This window comes from Bos javanicus, chromosome 6 (assembly GCF_032452875.1).
Source record: "Bos javanicus breed banteng chromosome 6, ARS-OSU_banteng_1.0, whole genome shotgun sequence".
NCBI classification, from domain to species: domain Eukaryota; kingdom Metazoa; phylum Chordata; class Mammalia; order Artiodactyla; family Bovidae; genus Bos; species Bos javanicus.
The window spans coordinates 95,012,434-95,031,123 of record NC_083873.1 but is presented as its reverse complement, the minus strand read 5'-3'; the positions used below and the strand labels follow the sequence as shown (position 1 = coordinate 95,031,123).

The following is an 18,690-nucleotide window of genomic DNA, read 5'->3' as shown; positions in this document are numbered from 1 at the left end:
TTTGGAACTCTCTTCCTTTTTCCATGATCCAGTGGATGTTGGCAGTTTGATCTCTGGTTCCTCTACCTCCATACCTCTAACACTTATGCTTATAGGGTTATCTAAACTGGCATTTGGTAGCATAGATGTATGAGGCTTTTAGTTTTTGTGATAGGTTGCTCCTTTGTGACCTCCAATGAAACACAGAATACATACAACATATATGCATACGTGTGTGCACGTGCACACACTCAGTTGTGTCTGACACTTTGTGACCCCATGGACTGTAGCGTGTCAGGCTCCTCTGTCCAAGGAATTTTCCAAGTGAGAATACTGGAGTGGGTTTCCATGTCCTCCTCCAGGGGATCTTCCCGACCTAGGGGTTGAACCCTATTCTCTGGCATCTCCTGCATTGACAGGCAGATTTACCACTGAGACAAATATGATTATATATGTAATAGGTATAATATATGTGTGTATAAGTATTTTTATATATTTATATATGTATTTAAGTACACACATATTTATATATTATATATAGTTATATATACACATGTATTTACATATGTTTATATAAGTATTTTAATTTAAATATATAATTTAAAAAATGTGGGCTGGGGCTATGGCTCACTTTAACCAATGGAATGCAACAGATATGAATGAGCATGAAACTGAGCCTACAGTAACAATTTGCTCACTGCCTTTCCAGTCTTTACTATCCATCTCTTCAAGGTCATTTACCTTTTACTTTAGTCACAACTTTAATTTTTGAATATCTATTGCTGCATAATAAACTACTCTAAAATTAGTGATATAAATACAACTAGTCATTTCTCATGATATTGTGCATTGAATGGGCAGTTCTTATGCTTTGCCTGTTGTCAGCTAGAAAGCTGGAATGGCTAGAAGGGTTGAAATGACCGCACCCACATGGTTCGAAAGTTCGTGCTGGTGCTGGCTGTTGTCTAGGAGCTCAGCTAGGACTGTTGACCTGAGTCTTCATTCTGCTACACATGACTTCAACTCATGGCTAGGTTAAGTCTCCTCCTACCATGGTGATTTCAGGGTAATCAAAGTTTTTGTATGGCAGCTAGCTACCAAGGGTATATAAAGGGAAAAGTCCTGTGCCTCATTTAGAATTAGTCCTGGAACAGGCATAGTGATCATGAAAAACCACCCCAACATTTAGTGGCTTAAGCAATGATTTTGTTATCTCTCACTATTCTGTGATGGATGGCTCAAATGGAAGCTTCTCTGTCCCACATGATATTATCTGGTGCTATAATCATAGAAGGTGGTTACTGTTATGGAGCATAGCTAGGGCTGTTTACTGGAATAACGTTTTCCTCCATGGGACCTCGGCTTGTGGCCTGGGCTTCTCAAGGCATGATGACTGGGTCCAAGAGCGAGTACTATGAGATGAAGGAAGCAGTGTCTCCATTTCTTTTAAGGGTTGGACATCTAAGAATATCGCTTCTACCTTGTTCTAGTGCCAGGTAGTAACAGGGCTGGGCCAGAATCAAGAGGATGGGGGATAAATTCCAACTTTTGATGGGAAAATGGGTGCATATAGAGTGGGAAGAAATTGATAGAGGTCATATTTAGAGATTCTGTACCATAGTTTATACTGAAAGTAATAATGAAACTCCAAAGATGAATCGCTTTCAGAAATAAACATGCCAGCTAAATGGAAAAAGAAAAACCTTGTGTGTAACCAAAATAGCAAATTAGACTGGTAATTTTGGCACTAGTCTTTAGATTCTGCTGTAACCCATAACCCATGTCAGCAAATTTTGAATGATGTGTTATTTACTTTTATTTTTTATTATTAGCCTCTCACTCTCATTCCTTTGTATGAATTAAAGCTGTTTATTAACAACATTAATACTTTATTTTTGTATTATTTTAATATTATCATTATTTCCTTCTTGGGTTGGAATAGATGGGCACATTTCCTTTTACTTTCATGACTTTGAATAGTTTTTTCAATTCAAACTCTCAGTCTTAAGAATTAATAGGTAAGGTAGAAATGTGAGAATTGAAGTTTTATTTATTAGAAATGATAATTTTCCTAAAATAGTTTAATATTGTGCTGTGATAGAAGTATATTTTGGGATTTTGATATTCACCTATTCAAGAGCAATACTGAACACATGCATATGAGTTGGAGTTTGTATAACTTAATATAAAGTTTAAAAATTCTATGTGTTTTTGCACTAGTGAAGAGAAGTTCTCAAATAAGGCTCCCAAACTGTGAAAAACAAAGGTGATAATTCCTATTTACATTACCGTCAACGGTTGGCACAGTACAGTGAATTGATGGGCTTCTCTGGCGGCTCAGATGTAAGGCATCTGCCTGCAATGCGATCTTCCTTAGCAACTAACACTGTGCTTCCCTGGTGGCTCAGCAGTAAAGAATCCAATGCAGGAGCCACAGGAGACGCAGGTTCGATCCCTAGAAGATCCCCTAGAGGAGGGCATGGCGACCCACTCCAGTATGCTTCCCTGGAGAATCCCGTGGATAGAGGAGCCTGGGGGGGTTACAGTCCATGGGATCGCAAAGAGTTGGACATGAGTGAAGTAACTTAGCACGCATGCACAGAAAATTGATATAAACAGTTGGTATTGATTATTGAACACTTAGGTGCCATGCATTGTACTAACTGTTTACAAGTAATAAGTGAAAGTTGCTCAGTCGTGTCTGACTCTTTGCGACCCCATGGACTGTATCAGATCAGATCAGTCACTCAGTCGTGTCCGACTCTTTGCGACCCCATGAATCGCAGCACGCCAGGCTTCCCTGTCCATCACCAACTCCCGGAGTTTACTGAGACTCACGTCCATCGAGTCAGTGATGCCATCCAGCCATCTCATCCTCTGTCGTCCCCTTCTCCTCTTGCCCCCAATCCCTCCCAGCATCAGAGTCTTTTCCAATGAGTCAACTCTTCGCATGAGGTGGCCAAAGTATTGGAGTTTCAGCTTTAGCATCATTCCTTCCAAAGAAATCCTAGGGCTGATCTCCTTCAGAATGGACTGGTTGGATCTCCTTGCAGTCCAAGGGACTCTCAAGAGTCTTCTCCAACACCACAGTTCAAAAGCATCAATGGACTGTATAGTCCATGGAATTCTCCAGGCCAGAATACTGGAGTGGGTAGCCTTTCCCTTCCCTAGGGCATCTTCCCAACCCAGGGATCAAACCCAGGTCTCCTGCATTGCAGGTGGATTCTTTACCAGCTCAGCCACAAAAGAAGCCCAAGAATACTGGAATGGGTAGCCTATTCCTACTCCAGTGGATCATCCCAAACCAGGAATTGAACCAGGGTCTCCTGCATTGCAGGTGGATTCTTTACCAACTGAGCCATCAAGGAAGCCCTGATAGTAATAGTCCCTTTAATTTTTATAACAACTCTGCTATATAAGTACTATCAGTGTTCCCATTTTCAGAGGGGAGAAATGCAAGCTCAGAGAGGACACAACTTAGCAAAGTCACAAAATTACTAAGACTAGTGAGTTTTAGAGCTGGGAATTAAGGTGGCCAGTGCACCATGTTTGACCTGTGGGTTGCGTTCATGGTATGATGCAGGGTGGCATCATGAAAGAATGAGGTCTGGCTGCAGATGACCCTGCTCAGTTCCTGACACATCATGTGATAAAAGAATAATGACTAATGTCTGTGTGACACTGACTTTGTACCGAATTCTTTATATGCATCAACTCTTTGATTTTTCACAGCAACCCTGTGGAGTTATGTTGGTGTTACTTTTGCTTAACATGAAACAACTGAAGGATGCGGTGGTAGATAATTAGCTGGAGCAGTCTGGACTGCTATCCGTTGTGCCATCTGTCACCTCAAATTCAGCTTGCCACCATTTGTAGGTTTTGTAGAAGAGCAACATGGCAATGCAAAGGAGAAGCTGTAGTAAAGAGGGTTCATTTAGGGCACTAGCCATTTCCTTTCTCTCGTCTATCTCCTCTAATAGCTCTTCTGTCCAGATCTGACAGCTTTCTGAATTGTTCAAAGCTGCCAAATATAATAACATTATATTAAAAAGATGATGGGCTTCCTGGTGCCTCACATGGTAAAGGATCTGCCTGCAATGCGGGAGACCGGGGTTCGATCCCTGGGTCGGGAAGATTCCCTGGAGAAGGGAGTGGCTACCCACTGCAGTGTTCTTTCCTGGAGAATTCCATGGACAGAGGAACCTGGTGGGCTTCAGTCCATGGGGTCGCTGAGCAACTAACATTTTCATAAATGTGATAGTAGTCACCTAATAAATGTCTGTGGAATGAGTGAATGAAGACGTCATTGGGGCAGCCATTCTTATTTACACTTTATGGATATGGAAACTGAGCTGCAGGAAATTAAACAACTGCCAGTGCTTACACTAGTTGCAGAACCCAAGTTTTAGTTCGTTTCTGATTTACTCCAAACCTGAGTCTTCCCACCTCATTCTATAGCTTTCCATATCATTTGTTCTCACTAAAGCTTCAGCATAAACTTTCTTTCCTCTATTCCTTTCCCTCCTCCTTTTTGGGTCTTTATCAAATTTTTTCAACCTTCAGTTTGCTGAGTGAGCTCTCCTTAGAATCAAGAAGCAAGTAAACTGGGTGAACAAAATCCTACGAACAGAGGAATGACCAGTGTCAATAACAACCATAGTAGCTTTTCTTGGCCATGCTGCATGGCCTGTGCGATCTTAGTTTCCTGACCAGGGATTGAACCCGCACCCCCTGCATTGAAAGTGTGGAGTCTTAACCCCTGGACAGCTAGCAAAGTGGCCTAGCGCAGTACTTATTATATGTTATATTATATTATATTAATCCTAACAATGGCCCTGTAGTACAGGTATTTTCCCCTTTGTTTTATAGTTGAGAAAATGAGATTGGGCTTGGAATTAATCCATGTTCTCTCTGGCTATAAGTCATCCATCCCAGAAACTGCATTTTACATTTTAAAAGATTATCCTAGTTACCTCCAAAACCCCTTTAGTAGAAGAACTGACTGGCAAAATAGGTAAGGAAAAGAGCATTCCAACAACATTCCATGGAATTCTCCAGGCAAGATTACTAGAGTGGGTTGCCATTTCCTTCTCCGGGGTATTTTCCCAACCCAGGGATTGAACCCGAGTCTCCCGCATTGCAGGCAGATTCTTTACCAACTGAGCCACTAGGGAAGCCCTTTCCAACAACAGGGAAAGGTTTTAAAATTAGATTAAATCAGAGTTTCATAATTCTTGGCCGCACTATAGAATGCTCTGGAGAATTTCCAAGAAATACCCTGACCCCAGCACACATCAAGTAAATTATAATTTTTTCCATTAGTGTCCAGAAGATTTTTTTTTTTAAGCCTTTTAGGCCACCCCAGTGTCCAGCCAGGGTGGAGAACGACATTGCACCTGTAAATGGGTGAGAGGGTAGCCATCGACTAGGCGTAAATTGTTGTCATATCACAGTGTAAGATCACAGTGTTCACATGTGTGGGTGCTCAGCCAATGTGTGTAGACTGATTGAAACCTAGAAAGAGCTTTGAAGTCTGGAGAGTTAAGGCATGCACATTGAAAAGTTCAGGTTAAGTATAGAGATATATTTATAAATGTATATCTTTAGTCACAAGTAGAAAGGACTTAAGATTATGGCTGAATTGTGCTAGTTGAGCATGTCAGAATTTTCTGCCAACTATTTTATTATGCCACTATTTATCAAATATATCTTCACCTTAGTTGTGACCTCATGCACACCTTCCATAGTTGCGGTGTCTTATGGCTGGAGAAAGGCCACTGAGGCGGCACAGTGCCTAGCAGTAGTGGTTGCTGTGTTTCCTTCCCTTCCCTTCTCTTGTCTGCTTATCTTTCCTCTTCCCTTCTTATCTCTTCTTTCCTTTACTCAGCAGAGAAATTTGAAGGATACTAACAGAGCTGAGAGTGTTAATTTTTTAGATTAAAAAATGAGTCAATATGTTTTTGCCTCTGCCACCCCCTGCCTCTCTGCCTCATCCCCTCTTTTCAATCAACATAGTTATAAAGTCAAGAAGAAAGAGTTGATTATAGATTTTGGTACCCTGATGCCCAACAACAACAACAAAAACAAAAGTAGCAACAGCAATCAAACAGAGGTTTCATATCCCGCTTTGTTTAAATTCTGCCTCTTTCCAAGAAGTATTTGAAGTCACACAGAATACAGTAACATTGCAGAAAATTAGTAACATCTGAAAAGAAAAGCTAAGATCTTAAAAAAGAGGATATAGCAATATGATAACCATTGAGCTTAACAGAATTTTCTGAATGAGGAAGACATTTACCATGCAGTTCCTGATAGTCGGGGCAAGAAATAACTGTAGTTAGCAGAAAAGAGGAAGTGTGTAGCGATTACTCAGGGATGGCAAAGAAGCTTCTGCCCTGTGAGCTCATAGGGGACTTTGTGTGTCTTGCATCCTTGGCTACAGAACCACAACAAACTCCAAAGTAGTTTCGGTATTGCTGTTTGTTGCGGTTGAAGACAACATTAAAGCCAAGCTCAGTGAATCTGATATTGACTTGAGCTGATCTTCATAACATACACATTTTTTCTTCTCTTACTTTTAAACATTTTCTCCTTTGCTTTCCTTTAGAACTTTAAGTCATGGTATAAATGGATGAGTTGTGTTTTTTACCTACTACATGGTTTTTTTCTCCCTCAGTTTACCATTTACTAATAAAAAAAATTTAAACTTATTTTTAGTTACTTGGAATCCCTCAAAGGCCCTGTCTTGTTTTGACTTCCATTTCCCTTTTGGTGACACTTTTTTTTTTTTTCAGTTGAAAAACTTTTTTATTTATTTGTTGTATCAGGTCTTAGTCATGGTGCACGAGCCTAGTTGCCCCATGGCATGTGGATCTTAGTTCCCCAACCAGGGATCAAACCAGCACCCGCTGCATTGGAAGGCGAACTCTTTATCACTGGACCACCTGGGAAGTCCCAGTGATACTTGTTGATAGAGGAGAGGCTGACAGAGTATGTAGTTACTCTGGAAAGTGACAGACCAGGGCTCATGAATGTTGATGTTGTTGGATATGGCCAAGGAACACTTTTCCTCTTATGACTCCGTAGCTGCAAAAGTAATGAAGCAGTTCAGAGTAACTTAGAATGTCACAGAGGCTGGTGTGGGATACAGGCAAGAGTGCTCTGCTTCTTCCAGCGAAATAAGCAGGCAGAGACCTACCTTCCCACTCTGAACCCCACATTTGGCAAGTTCTTTCTGCTTAGAGTCTTCTACTAGTGTTGTCTAGTCCTCAGAAGTAATAATGATTAGAATCTGAACTAAATGGAGAAGGCGATTTTTACCAGGCAAAAGCTGTTTGTGTAAACTTGAATTTCAGTTGTCTTTTTTCATTTCTCTTTTGGCAGCAAACATTAATGCTTGAGGACACGCTGCCACTCATTTCTGGGAAGCACCAAATATTTGGTTTTTATCTGCATTCAGACTGAGTCAGTTTCAAGTTGTTTCTGTAGATATTAAAACGTAAATATTTAGATAAAACAAGTTTATAAATTATGTAATTTACTCCATCATCTGTGGAACTATGAATTTTTTTCCTAGGGTAGATTGAAAAATTTATTGAACACTTACTTTGTAAAAGGCATTATAATAAGTAACTAGGGCAAAGTTGGGGGATGCATTATAAATAATAGACATGGTGATAGCCCACTGTAGGCTTCTAGTCTGCTGCTAAGTCGCTTCAGTCATGTCCGACTCTGTGCGATCCCATAGACGGCCACCCACCAGGCTCCCCCGTCCCTGGGATTCTCCAGGCAAGAACACTGGAGTGGGTTGCCATTTCCTTCTCCAATGCATGAAAGTGAAAAGTGAAAGAGAAGTCGCTCAGTCGTGTCCGACCCTCAGCGACCCCATGGACTGCAGCCTAACAGGCTCCTCCATCCATGGGATTTACCAGGCAAGAGTACTGGAGTGGGGTGCCATCGCCTTCTCCAGGCTTCTAGTCTAGTTAAGTGAAAACGTTAAATCCGTGAAATTATTTTAAAGTATAATATTTTTAAGATACAGAATTGTTCATTGCAGTAAAAGTTGAACATGAATATATTTGGGGCATCTTAGAAAAAAGAGTGTACTGAAGTTAGTTAGGTTCAGAATAGGTAGATTTTAAAATAAGTATTAAAAGAGACAGTCAACATGGGTTGGTGGAGGTGACTGAGTTACAAAGAAGGAAGATTAGGATTATACTTTGAAAGTTGTGTTTTCTGGAAACTTCCTGAGATGAACTTGTCTGATAATAATTTTCACTACAATATTAAAATAGAATCCTTAAAATTAAAATAAGTTATTTTTAAATGTGGGTGAGGCTCTGGTGAATGATTTTATGCTTAAAATACAGACATTATTAAATATTCATTAAAATGACAGTATGAGGAGTTGTTTGCCCTCAAAACCTGGGACAAAACTGCCTTAATTGCAAAACTGCCACATTTTTTGAAAAGTGCTTATTGTGATCTTTCCTCATTTTTCTTTTGTTTAATTTTGTACTGTGTTATTTTCAGAGGCAAAATCAGTGAAGGCTTGGACAATTTGAAACGTGTTAGTCCCGCAGGAGAGACATACATCCATGAAGGACTAAAGCTAGTAAGTTCTTTTATACTTGTAAGTATGGAAAAGAATGTTTCCTTACTGTGTAATGAAATAAATTATAACTCCCTAGTAAAACTCTAAGATGCCATTACATGCTTACCTTAAAATTAAAAAAAAAAAATTCTTTTAGTTGTTCTAGGGATAGGACTGATAGAAAGAATTTACCATGGTGATAAAAGAAGTTTGGATGACAGTTTGCCTTTTAAGGAATTTTCCGTTTTCTCTGCAACTATATTCAGAGAACCACATTTTCTCCGTGGTTATAGTCAGCCAAGGCTAAAAACCTTTGTGATTTACACCCAATAGTAATTACTGTATAATGTGAATATATGTATATTTCAAATTAAAATAGTTAATATAAAATACCCTGTTTTAAAGAAAGAAGAAAGTGAAATCGCTCAGTCGTGTCTGACTCTTTGTGACCCATGGTCTGTAGCCTACCAGGCTCCTCTGTCCATGGGATTTTCCAGGAGTGGGTTGCTATTTCCTTCTCCAGGGGATCTTCCCAACCCAGGGATCGAACCCAGGTCTCCCACATTGCAGGCAAACGCTTTACCACCTGAGCCATCAGGGAAGCCCTACGCTATTTTAAAAGCTAGTCCAAAATAGTTTGATTTTACCAGACTTAAAATGCAGCTTGATGGAACATGCTGGTTAAAAGTTAAGATTAACTTGTGAGTTGGACAATTTTTCTTCATTTTCAGGCAAATGAGCAAATTGAGAAAGCGAGAGACTTAAAAACCTCCAGTATCATAATTGCTCTGACAGATGGTAAGTTGGACGGTCTGGTGCCATCATATGCAGAGAAAGAGGTGAGTATTGAACTGAAACTGTCTTTACACCCCAGTGTATTTTGCTGTATGCTCTGCATGTGTAGCCTGATGTTTGAATAATTTACCTGTCTCCCTCTCTCTGTCTCTCTCTCTCTCAATAGGCAAAGGTATCCAGGTCACTTGGGGCTAGAGTTTATTGTGTTGGTGTCCTTGACTTTGAACAAGCTCAAGTAAGTACAGCAGATCTGTAGCCTTGAATCTAAATCACATAATAGTCTTAAGGAGAGTTGATCAGATTTTTCAATAATGACTTGCATGCATGCTTCCTTGGTGGCTCAGACAGTAAAGAATCTGCTAGGAATGTGGGAGACCCAGGTTCAGTTCCTGGGTTGGGAAGATCCCCTGAAGAAGAAAATGGCTACCCACCCCAGTATTCTTGCCTGGAAAATCCCACGGACAGAAGAGCCTGGCAAGCTCCAGCCCATGGGGTCACGAAGAGTCAGACACGACTGAGCAACTAACACTTCTGTGTATGCTAAGTCGTTTCAGTTGGGTCTGATTCTTTGCAGCCCTGTGGACTAAAGTCTGCCAGGCTTCTCTGTCCATGGGATTCTCCAGGCAAGAATACTGGAGTGAGTTTCCATGCCTTACTCCAGGGGATCTTCCTGACCGAAACCCACGTCTCTTATTATGTCTTCTGCGTTGGCAGGTGGGTTCTTTACCACTAGTCCCACCTGAGAAGCACAGTGTTCGTCACTCCTGGGGTCTGACTCTTTGCAACCCCATGGAATATACCCTGTCAGATTCCTCTATCCATGGAATTCTCCAGGCAAGAATATTGAATTGGGTTGCCATTCCATTCTCTAGGGGGAATCTTCCCAACCCAGGGGTCAAACCTGGGTCTCCTGCACTGTAGCAGAATTCTTTGTCATCTGAGCAACCACAGAAACCCACTTAATTGTTAAAGATCTTCTATAAAAATGGCCTCCTGTCTTGAACTCTGTGTTAGTAATGTTTGATTTTGATGGGTTTCATTACTTAATTAAGCTGAAGACAAACTCTACTTTTCTTGAACGTTAATAAAATAATATGCATGCTCCTCTTTAATCAGCTGACGAGGTTATCATGACAAGTCTTGTTTAGATGTTTTAGTTTGAAAATTTGACTCTTAGGAGCTTAGAATTTGAGAAGTCTGTTGGAAAAATCTTTAATGATTTTCCTTAAAAAAATGTGTTTTTTTTTTCATGAAGTTTACAGGGTTTATGTATTAAATTTTTTTTTCCCACTCACAAAATGTTTTTACATTTAAATGTCTGGTTGAGTGTGAGCGAAGCTTCTGTGTCTCATGACATTTGCAGCTTGTAGAGCTCTGCACTCTTTTGAAATTGTGACTTGAGGCCGGTTGTAAAGGGGCTGTGCCTGATCTCGGTTCCTGTTGTTGTGCTGCATTTAGAGTACACCAGTTACTCCATTCAGTTCCTGACAAGGAATTAATCCTCTGGTGTAATTTTTCAGATGAATGTAACTAACAAGTAAGGAAGGGTATAAAAGGTTGTATGTCTCAACCACCCCCCAGTGAACTTTTCCTCCTTTTCCTAAAGCTTGAAAGAATCGCTGATTCCAAGGAACAAGTGTTCCCCGTCAAAGGTGGATTTCAAGCTCTTAGAGGAATCATTAATTCTGTGAGTATTTCTTTGTGGGTAGGAAAGGCTCATCAATTTTAAATTAAAAGAATTAAAAAATTTTTTTATTTTGTTTGGGGATATAGCTGATTCACAATGTTATGATAGTTTCAGGTGAACAGAGAAGGGACTCAGCCATACATGTATCCATTCTCTCTCAAACTGCCCTCCCACCCAGGCTGCCACATAACACTGAGCAGAGTTGCTGTGTTATACATAAAGTAGATCCTCATCGGTTATCCATTTTAAATATAGTAGTGTATAGATATCAATCCCAACCTCCTTAACCATCCCTTCTCCCCGTTCTTTCCTCTGGCAAAACGTTGTCCCCATAAGTTTCTCTAAATCACAGTCTCTGAATCTGTGAGTCTCTTTCTGTTTTATAAGTTCATTTGTGTGATTTCTTTTTAGATTCTACATATAAGGGGCATCCCTTAGATATATTTTAAACTATAGGGAGTAATCTTGTTATCTTGAAGAGAGAATTTAAGAAGGAAATTTGTTGAGTATTGCACATGCAGGGAAATTCTAGAGATATGGATTTTGTTTGTGAGATTTGGAATTAACTCTTAACAAATTGAGTGCTGTGAGCCTGGGTTTGTGATTTCAAGTTTAAGATTGTCATCACCAGTCTCAGAGCGCCCTTTGAGCATGGAGTTCCTCACTGACTCGCTATCTTGAAAGTTTTATAGGCTTTGTAGAAGTATAAAATAAAAATTTGGATTGGAATGTGTGATTGCTTCCTGCTCCAAATATGGGTATTTCTTAGCTATCAGTCAGGCAACTCGAACCAGCAGCAGAGTATTTGACTGCGGTTGTTGTTCTTTACATTTTAATGATTAATAGTTTCACTGGAACTCATAATATTTCTGTTTGGAATTCAGTTGAGCTGTCTCTGGTGATTGTTAGAATCCGGGCCATCCTAAGCAGGGGAAGGGGAAGTGGAGTGATGAAATGCAAAGCAAAACTCCTGGGCTTTCACAGCTGAGGTTTATGTTTCATTTTACTGCCTTTTGCTAGAAGCAGTAGGAACAGTTGCTATTAAGTATTTATGATATTTTGGTAAACAACATCCTAAAATGGAAGTGAATAATATATATATATATATATATATATATATATATATATTCTCTAAGCCAAAGTTTTTCCTTTAATCTTTGGATGTTTATTGAAGGGAAAAAAAATCTCAGTTTTTTTCTGACATTGGTTTTGGTATTTAAAATTTCTTCTTAAAGATCATGTTTTTTTCAGAAACAGAGGGTGAAATTTAAAAAAAAACTTGTTTTTGATAGCGTGTATGCTTTTTTTCCTCATGATAAACAGGGCTTTTCAGGGAAAACATGCAATTTAGTTCTATCACATATAAGAATAGCCAGTGGAAAGGCCAAAACTAAGTGCAGAATGGAACAGAGATATAAGTATTTTAGGAGTTTTACATATGTATTTATTTTCAGGAAAAAATTTCAATGTAAAATTAGTAAATATTTTTAGAGATGGATTCAAGGTACATATTGAACAACTGTAATTTGTTTTAAAATATAGGAAAATGTATTGACAATGCAAAAGGGAGGACAATTTGACCCTGTAAAAAAAGTGTGCTGTGCTGTGGTTAGTTGCTCAGTCATGTCAGATCATGTCTGATCTGCTCAGTCATGTTCTTTGTGACCCCATGGACTGTAGCCCGCCAGTCTCCTCTGCCATGGGAATTCTCCAGGCAAGAATACTGGAGTGGGTTGCCATAACCTCCTCCAGGGGATCTTCCCAACTCAGGGATGGAACCCACATCTACTGCATTACAGGAAGATTCTTCACCGTCTGAGTCACCAGGGGAGCCCAAGAATATTGGAGTGTGTACCTCCACTCCTTTCTCCAGGGGAAGTTTCTGACCCAGGATCGAACTGGTGTTCCCTGCATTGCAGGCGGATTCTTTACCAGCTAAGCTACTAGTGAAGCCCGTGAAAAAAAGTGTATTGTATTTTAAATAGAATTTTATTGTACTTGGGAATTTTCAGTTATTTTTATAATTATACTGAAGGAGAGAAGACCTCTGTGGGTTTAGCCCCTTTGGAATTATTTTCTTTCTATCAAAGTATTAATTCAAAATTCTCCTGGTGATTAATTGGCATCTGAAAACTCTCTTTTTGTGGGTTATGACTACAGATTTCTCCTTCAAGAAATTGAGTAGTTGATTATAGGAGGAGATAAAGTTGTTGTTATATTTATTTATTCAGTTTCATTTTTAAAATTTGTATTAAGGAAACTTTTGAATGGGGTTCTCCAAGCAGGAATACTGGAGTCAGTTGCCATGATTATGTTCTTTGCAGTCAAAGATGAGAAGTTCTATATAGTCAGCAAAAACAAACCTGGATCTGACTGTGGCTCAGATCCTGAGCTCCTTATTGAAAAATTCAGGCTTAAATCAAAGAAAGTAGGGAAAACCCTTAGGCCATTCAGATATGACCTAAATCAAATCCCTTATGATTATATAGTGGAAGTGACAGGTGGATTCAAGGGATTACATCTGGTAGACAGAATGCCTGAAGAGCTATGGATGGAGGTTCATAACATTGTACAGGAGACTGAGCCAAATCCAAGAGAAAAAAAAAAAACACAAATGCAATAAGGCATTGTGGTTGTCTGGGGAGACTTTACAAATTGCTGAGGAAAGAAGAGAAGTGAAAGGCAAAGGAGAAAGGGAAAGATATACTTAATTGAATACAGAGTTCCAGAGAATAGAAAGGAGAGACAAGAAGCGCTTCTTAAACGAACAATGCAAAGAAATGGAGGAAAACAATAGAATGGGAAAGACTAGAGATGTCTTCAAGAAAATTGGAGATATCAAGGGAACATTTCATATAAGGATAGAAGCAGAAGAGATTAAGAAGAGGTGGCAAGAATATACAGAACTATACAAGAAAGGTCTTCAGGACCCAGAAGGTCTCACTCACCTAGAGCCAGACATCCTGGAGTGTGAAGTCAGGTGGGCTTTAGGAAACATTACTATGAACAAAGCTAGTGGAGGTGATGGAATTCCGACTGAGCTATTTCATGTTCTAAAAGATGATGCTGTTAAAGTGTGGCACTCAATAGGTCAGCAAATTTGGAAAACTCAGCAGTGGCCACAAAACTGGAAAAGATCAGTTTTTCTTCCAATCCCAAAGAAGGACAATGCAAAAGAATGTTCAAATTACCATACAATTGTGTTCATTTCACATGTCATCAAGGCAATGCTCAAAATCCTTCAAGCTAGGCTTCGACAGTTTGTGAACCGAGAACTTCCGGATATAAAAGCTGAGTTTAGAAAAGGCAGAGGAACCAGAGATCAAATTGCCAACGTTTGTTGAATCATGAAGAAAGCAAGAGAATTCCAGAAAAATGTCTACTTCTGCTTCATTGAGTACACTGAAGCCTTTGACTGTGTGGATTGCAACAAACTGTGGAAAATTCTTAAAAGATATGGGAGTACCAGGCAACCTTACCTGTCTTCTGAGAAACCTGTATGTCACTCAAGAAGCAACAGTTAGGAACGGAAATGGAACAATTGACTGGTTCCAAATTGGGAAAGAAGTATGTCAAGGCTGTATATTGTCACCCTGCTTATTTAACTTATATGCAGAGTACATTTTGCTTAATGCTGGGCTGGATGAATCACAAGCTGGAATCCAGATTGCTGAGAGAAATATTAACAACCTCAGATATGCAGATGATACCACTCTAGTGGCAGAAAGTAAAAAGCAATTAAAGAGCCTCTTGATGAGGTTGAAAGAGAAGAGCGAAAAAGTTGGCTTGAAACTCAGCCAAGAGTTTCAGAATACTGAGATTGTGACATCTGGTCCCATTGTATATGCATGTGCATGCTTGCTAAGTTGCTTCAGTCATGTCCAACTCTTTGTGACCCTATGGAGTGTAGCCTGCCAGGCTCCTCTGTCCATGGGATTCTCCAGGCAAGAACACTGGAGTGGGCTGCCATTTCCTTCTCCAGGAGATCTTCCCGACCCAGGGATCGAACCTGTGTTTCTTAGGTCTTCTGCATTGACAGTCGGGTTCTTTTACCACTAGGACCACCTGGGAAGCCCCCTGGTCCCATTACTTCATGGCAAATAGAAGGGGAAAAAGTGGAAGCAATGACAGGTTTTCTTTTCTTGGATTCCAAAATCACAATAGACAATGACTGCTGCCATGAAATTAAAAGATGCTTTCTCCTTGCAAGGAAAGATGTGACAGACCTAGACAGAATATTAAAAAGCAGACTTCAATTTGCTGACAAAGGTGCATATAGTTAAAGCTCTGGTTTTTCCAGTAATCATGTATGGATGTGAGAGTTGGACCATGAAGAAGGCTGAGCACTGAAGAATTGATGCTTTCAAATTGTGGTGCTAGACAAGACTCTTGAGAGTCTGTTGGACTGCAAGAAGATCAAACCACTCAGTTCTAAAGGAAATCAACCCTGAATATTCATTGGAAATACTGATGCTGAAGCTGAAGCTCCAGTACTTTGGCCACCTGATGGGAAGAGCCAGCTTATTGGAAAATACCAAAAATACTGAGAAAGATCGAAGGCAAAAGAACAGGATGGCAGAAGATGAGATGGTTAGATAGCATCACCAACTCCCTGGACATGAATTTGAGCAAAATCTGGAAAACAATGGAAGACAGAGGAGCCTGGTGTGTTACAGTCCATCGGGTTGCAGAGTCAGACGTGACTTAGTGACTGAACAACAACAAAGTTATGTCGAAAGACTTAGCTTGAAGTTAGAAAAATTTGGGTTATTTTAGCCACCAATCATGAACGAAGCCTCTTGTGTTTCATCTGGAGGGAGCTGATGGATATAGTTATCATCTCATTGTAGTTAAACTTCAGCTCTTTTGTCACCAAAGGAGGAGTAAGTGATCCTCAGGGAAGTCAGCATCTGGGGAAACCTTGGTGGTGACTTGGCAGAGGAGGCATGTAGACAGAGCATTGCAATCAAAGTTGCTCACACTAATGGTTGAGATTTTTATCATCATGATGGTAAACTTGGGATTTATGCCTGTTTTGTAGAAACTTAAAACAATTAAAGTACTTTCTGTCTCTTCAAGGCAGAGACTGCACCACCTCTGATAATATACAAAAGCTGTATATTGGCCTCAAATTTGAATTATCCTTTATATTTAGAATACCATCTTATCTTTAAAAATTGTATATGGTATTTAAAATAAATATAATGTATCTATTTCAGGGTACAGAACAGAGAGAAGAGAATTTCTGTCTGTTCTTTATGGTTTACCAAACTAACAGATTACACTCTACTGTGGAATGTTTTACACAAAGCGGAGCAGGAGACATGAAAGATGTGGGTTTGATCCCTGGGTAGGGAAGATCCCTTAGGGGAGGAAATCGCAACCCACGCCAGTATTCTTGCCTAGAGAATTCCATGGACAGAGGAGCCTGGTGGGCTACAGTCCATGGGGTCTCAAGGAGTCAGACATGACTGAGCCACCAACACTAATTAAATGGAAGAAATCAGAAAATTTAAATTGTTTAAATGTTTGGTGCACTGAAGGCAGAATATTCGCTAAATGGATTGATAATTTATTTTTCCTGTAGAATTTATTTAAATCCATCTGGACTTATTAATTGTCAGTATATTAATTTCCATGAAGTTAATCTTTATGTGAGAAAAATTGATAACATGAATTTCTTGTTTACTTTTCCTCCTTTCCCTGCCCACCAAAATCCAATGACTTAATTGGCCTGGTTCCCTTATTATATAAGATATCACCTTTTGTTAATGTATAGTTTGTTTATAATTGACTTCTTAATCAGCAAGGATAGGAGTTTAATTTTGGAGCCTTCATTATAGTTTTTTTTTCATTTGTCTACAATTTTTAATGTTAATTTATATACAGTGTAAAGAAACAATTGCATGAAATAAACTACACAAATCTTACGCATTCAGTGAGTTCTGACAAAGGCATGTACTTGTGTTCAAAAGCCCGATCAAGATATAGAACATTACTTTCATCCTAGAAAGTTCCTTCATGGTTCCTCTTAGTCAGTCTTTGCCCTCTCCACCCCCGAGGCAGCTGCTGTTCTATTTTTTTTCCAGCAGAGTTTAGTTAAGCCTGTTGTAGAACTTCATATAAATGAAATCATATAGTATATACTCATCTATATAAGGCTCCTTTCACTTAGCAGAGTATTTCTGAGATTCATCTGCCCATTATGTACACTTGGAGTTTATTACTTTTTATTCCATTGTATGACTGTAGCACAGCTTACTAAATTGTTCTCCTATAGATAGACACCTAAACTGTTTCTGTTTGGGGGTATTGTGAATCAAGCTGCTGATAACATTCATGTAGAATTCTTTTTGTGGGCACATATTTTCATTTTTCTCAGGCAAATACCTAGGAGTGAAGTTTCTGACCTGCCTATAGGATAGCCATATGTTTAGTTGTGTAATGTGCACATAAAAAGAATTTTTTTAAGCATCATTAGTCATCAAGGAGGCGTAGTTTAAAATCACAAGAAGATACCACTACATTCCCACCAAAATGGATAAAGTTTAAAAGACTGACAACGCAAATGTTGGTGAGGATGTAGAACAACAGGAAGTTTCATGTATTATTGGAGCGACTCCAACAATTTAATCACTCTGGAAAAAGTTCTAACAGTTTTCTTTATAGTTTTTATAAAAAGAAGAAACACAGTAGTAGTTATAACTTTTATAACCTCGAAAACAAGGAACTGTAAAAGGCCTTTGTTATGAACATATTAACAAATAACAAATTTTCTAAAATTTGATTCAGAAAATCATTTTAATGTTCTATCTTAATTTGGAGGGAAATGCATCATCAAAATTTTTGGATTTCTATCCAGGGAAATGATACATAACTTTTTTTTTTTTTTTTGCATAACATTTTTTATACCATTGGTTTAACCTCCACTCTTAATTAACATATATAAAGGTTTAGAATTCATTACCTCCAGGTGGTACTAGTGAAAAATTTTTTGTCTTTTTCACCCTTCTTCTCCTAAATCTAATGTATTCTTTATGTTAGGGCATCGTGTTAAGCTTGGAAGAGGGGACACAAACTTAAATAAGACAAATTCTCTGTCCTAAAGGGGCTGGAGAGTGACAATTCAGGTTTTTGGATTATGGTGGCGCCCTCCAAGAATTATAAAGTATGAGAATTTGGAAAAGGGAAATTTCAGTGAGTCACCCTGTATGATAAAAGTAATTCTATAATGCAATTTGTGGTAAAATGCCAATATGATTAAAATTGACAGAAGGGTGAAATAAGTTGGGTTATGTAAAGTCATGGGAGGCTCTTTATGGTGGGATCTGAACTGCACTGACAATTGGAATGATTAATTAATTAATAGAATTAATTAGAACCTCAGAAACAACTTAGGCTGAGTGGCTGAAGCACAGGAGAGTTTGGCCTGGATTATGGCGTGATGTCAGGGATAAACATTGATAGGTAGGCTAGATCCAGATTATGGAGATCATCCAATGTTTGGCTGGTGAATTGGCACTTTTTGCATAAATAATTGAGGAACCATGGAAAGTTCATTTAGAGCCTGAAATTTATAAGAAAGCAGTGGAAATTCAGGTAGGATATTCCTGTGGTAATATATGGGATGATTTGG

General features: G+C 39.1%; 1 protein-coding gene across 1 annotated transcript in view; it reads left to right on the top strand.

Annotated features, from left to right (window-relative positions):
- ANTXR2 (ANTXR cell adhesion molecule 2) overlaps positions 1–18,690 on the top strand; it is a 178,143-nt gene that overhangs the window by 14,436 nt on the left and 145,017 nt on the right. Inside the window, exons 4-7 of the mRNA XM_061420583.1 lie at positions 8,512–8,593; positions 9,304–9,411; positions 9,534–9,602; positions 10,974–11,054. Coding sequence (XP_061276567.1) covers positions 8,512–8,593; positions 9,304–9,411; positions 9,534–9,602; positions 10,974–11,054 — 340 coding nt within the window. The remainder of the gene's footprint in view (positions 1–8,511; positions 8,594–9,303; positions 9,412–9,533; positions 9,603–10,973; positions 11,055–18,690) is intronic.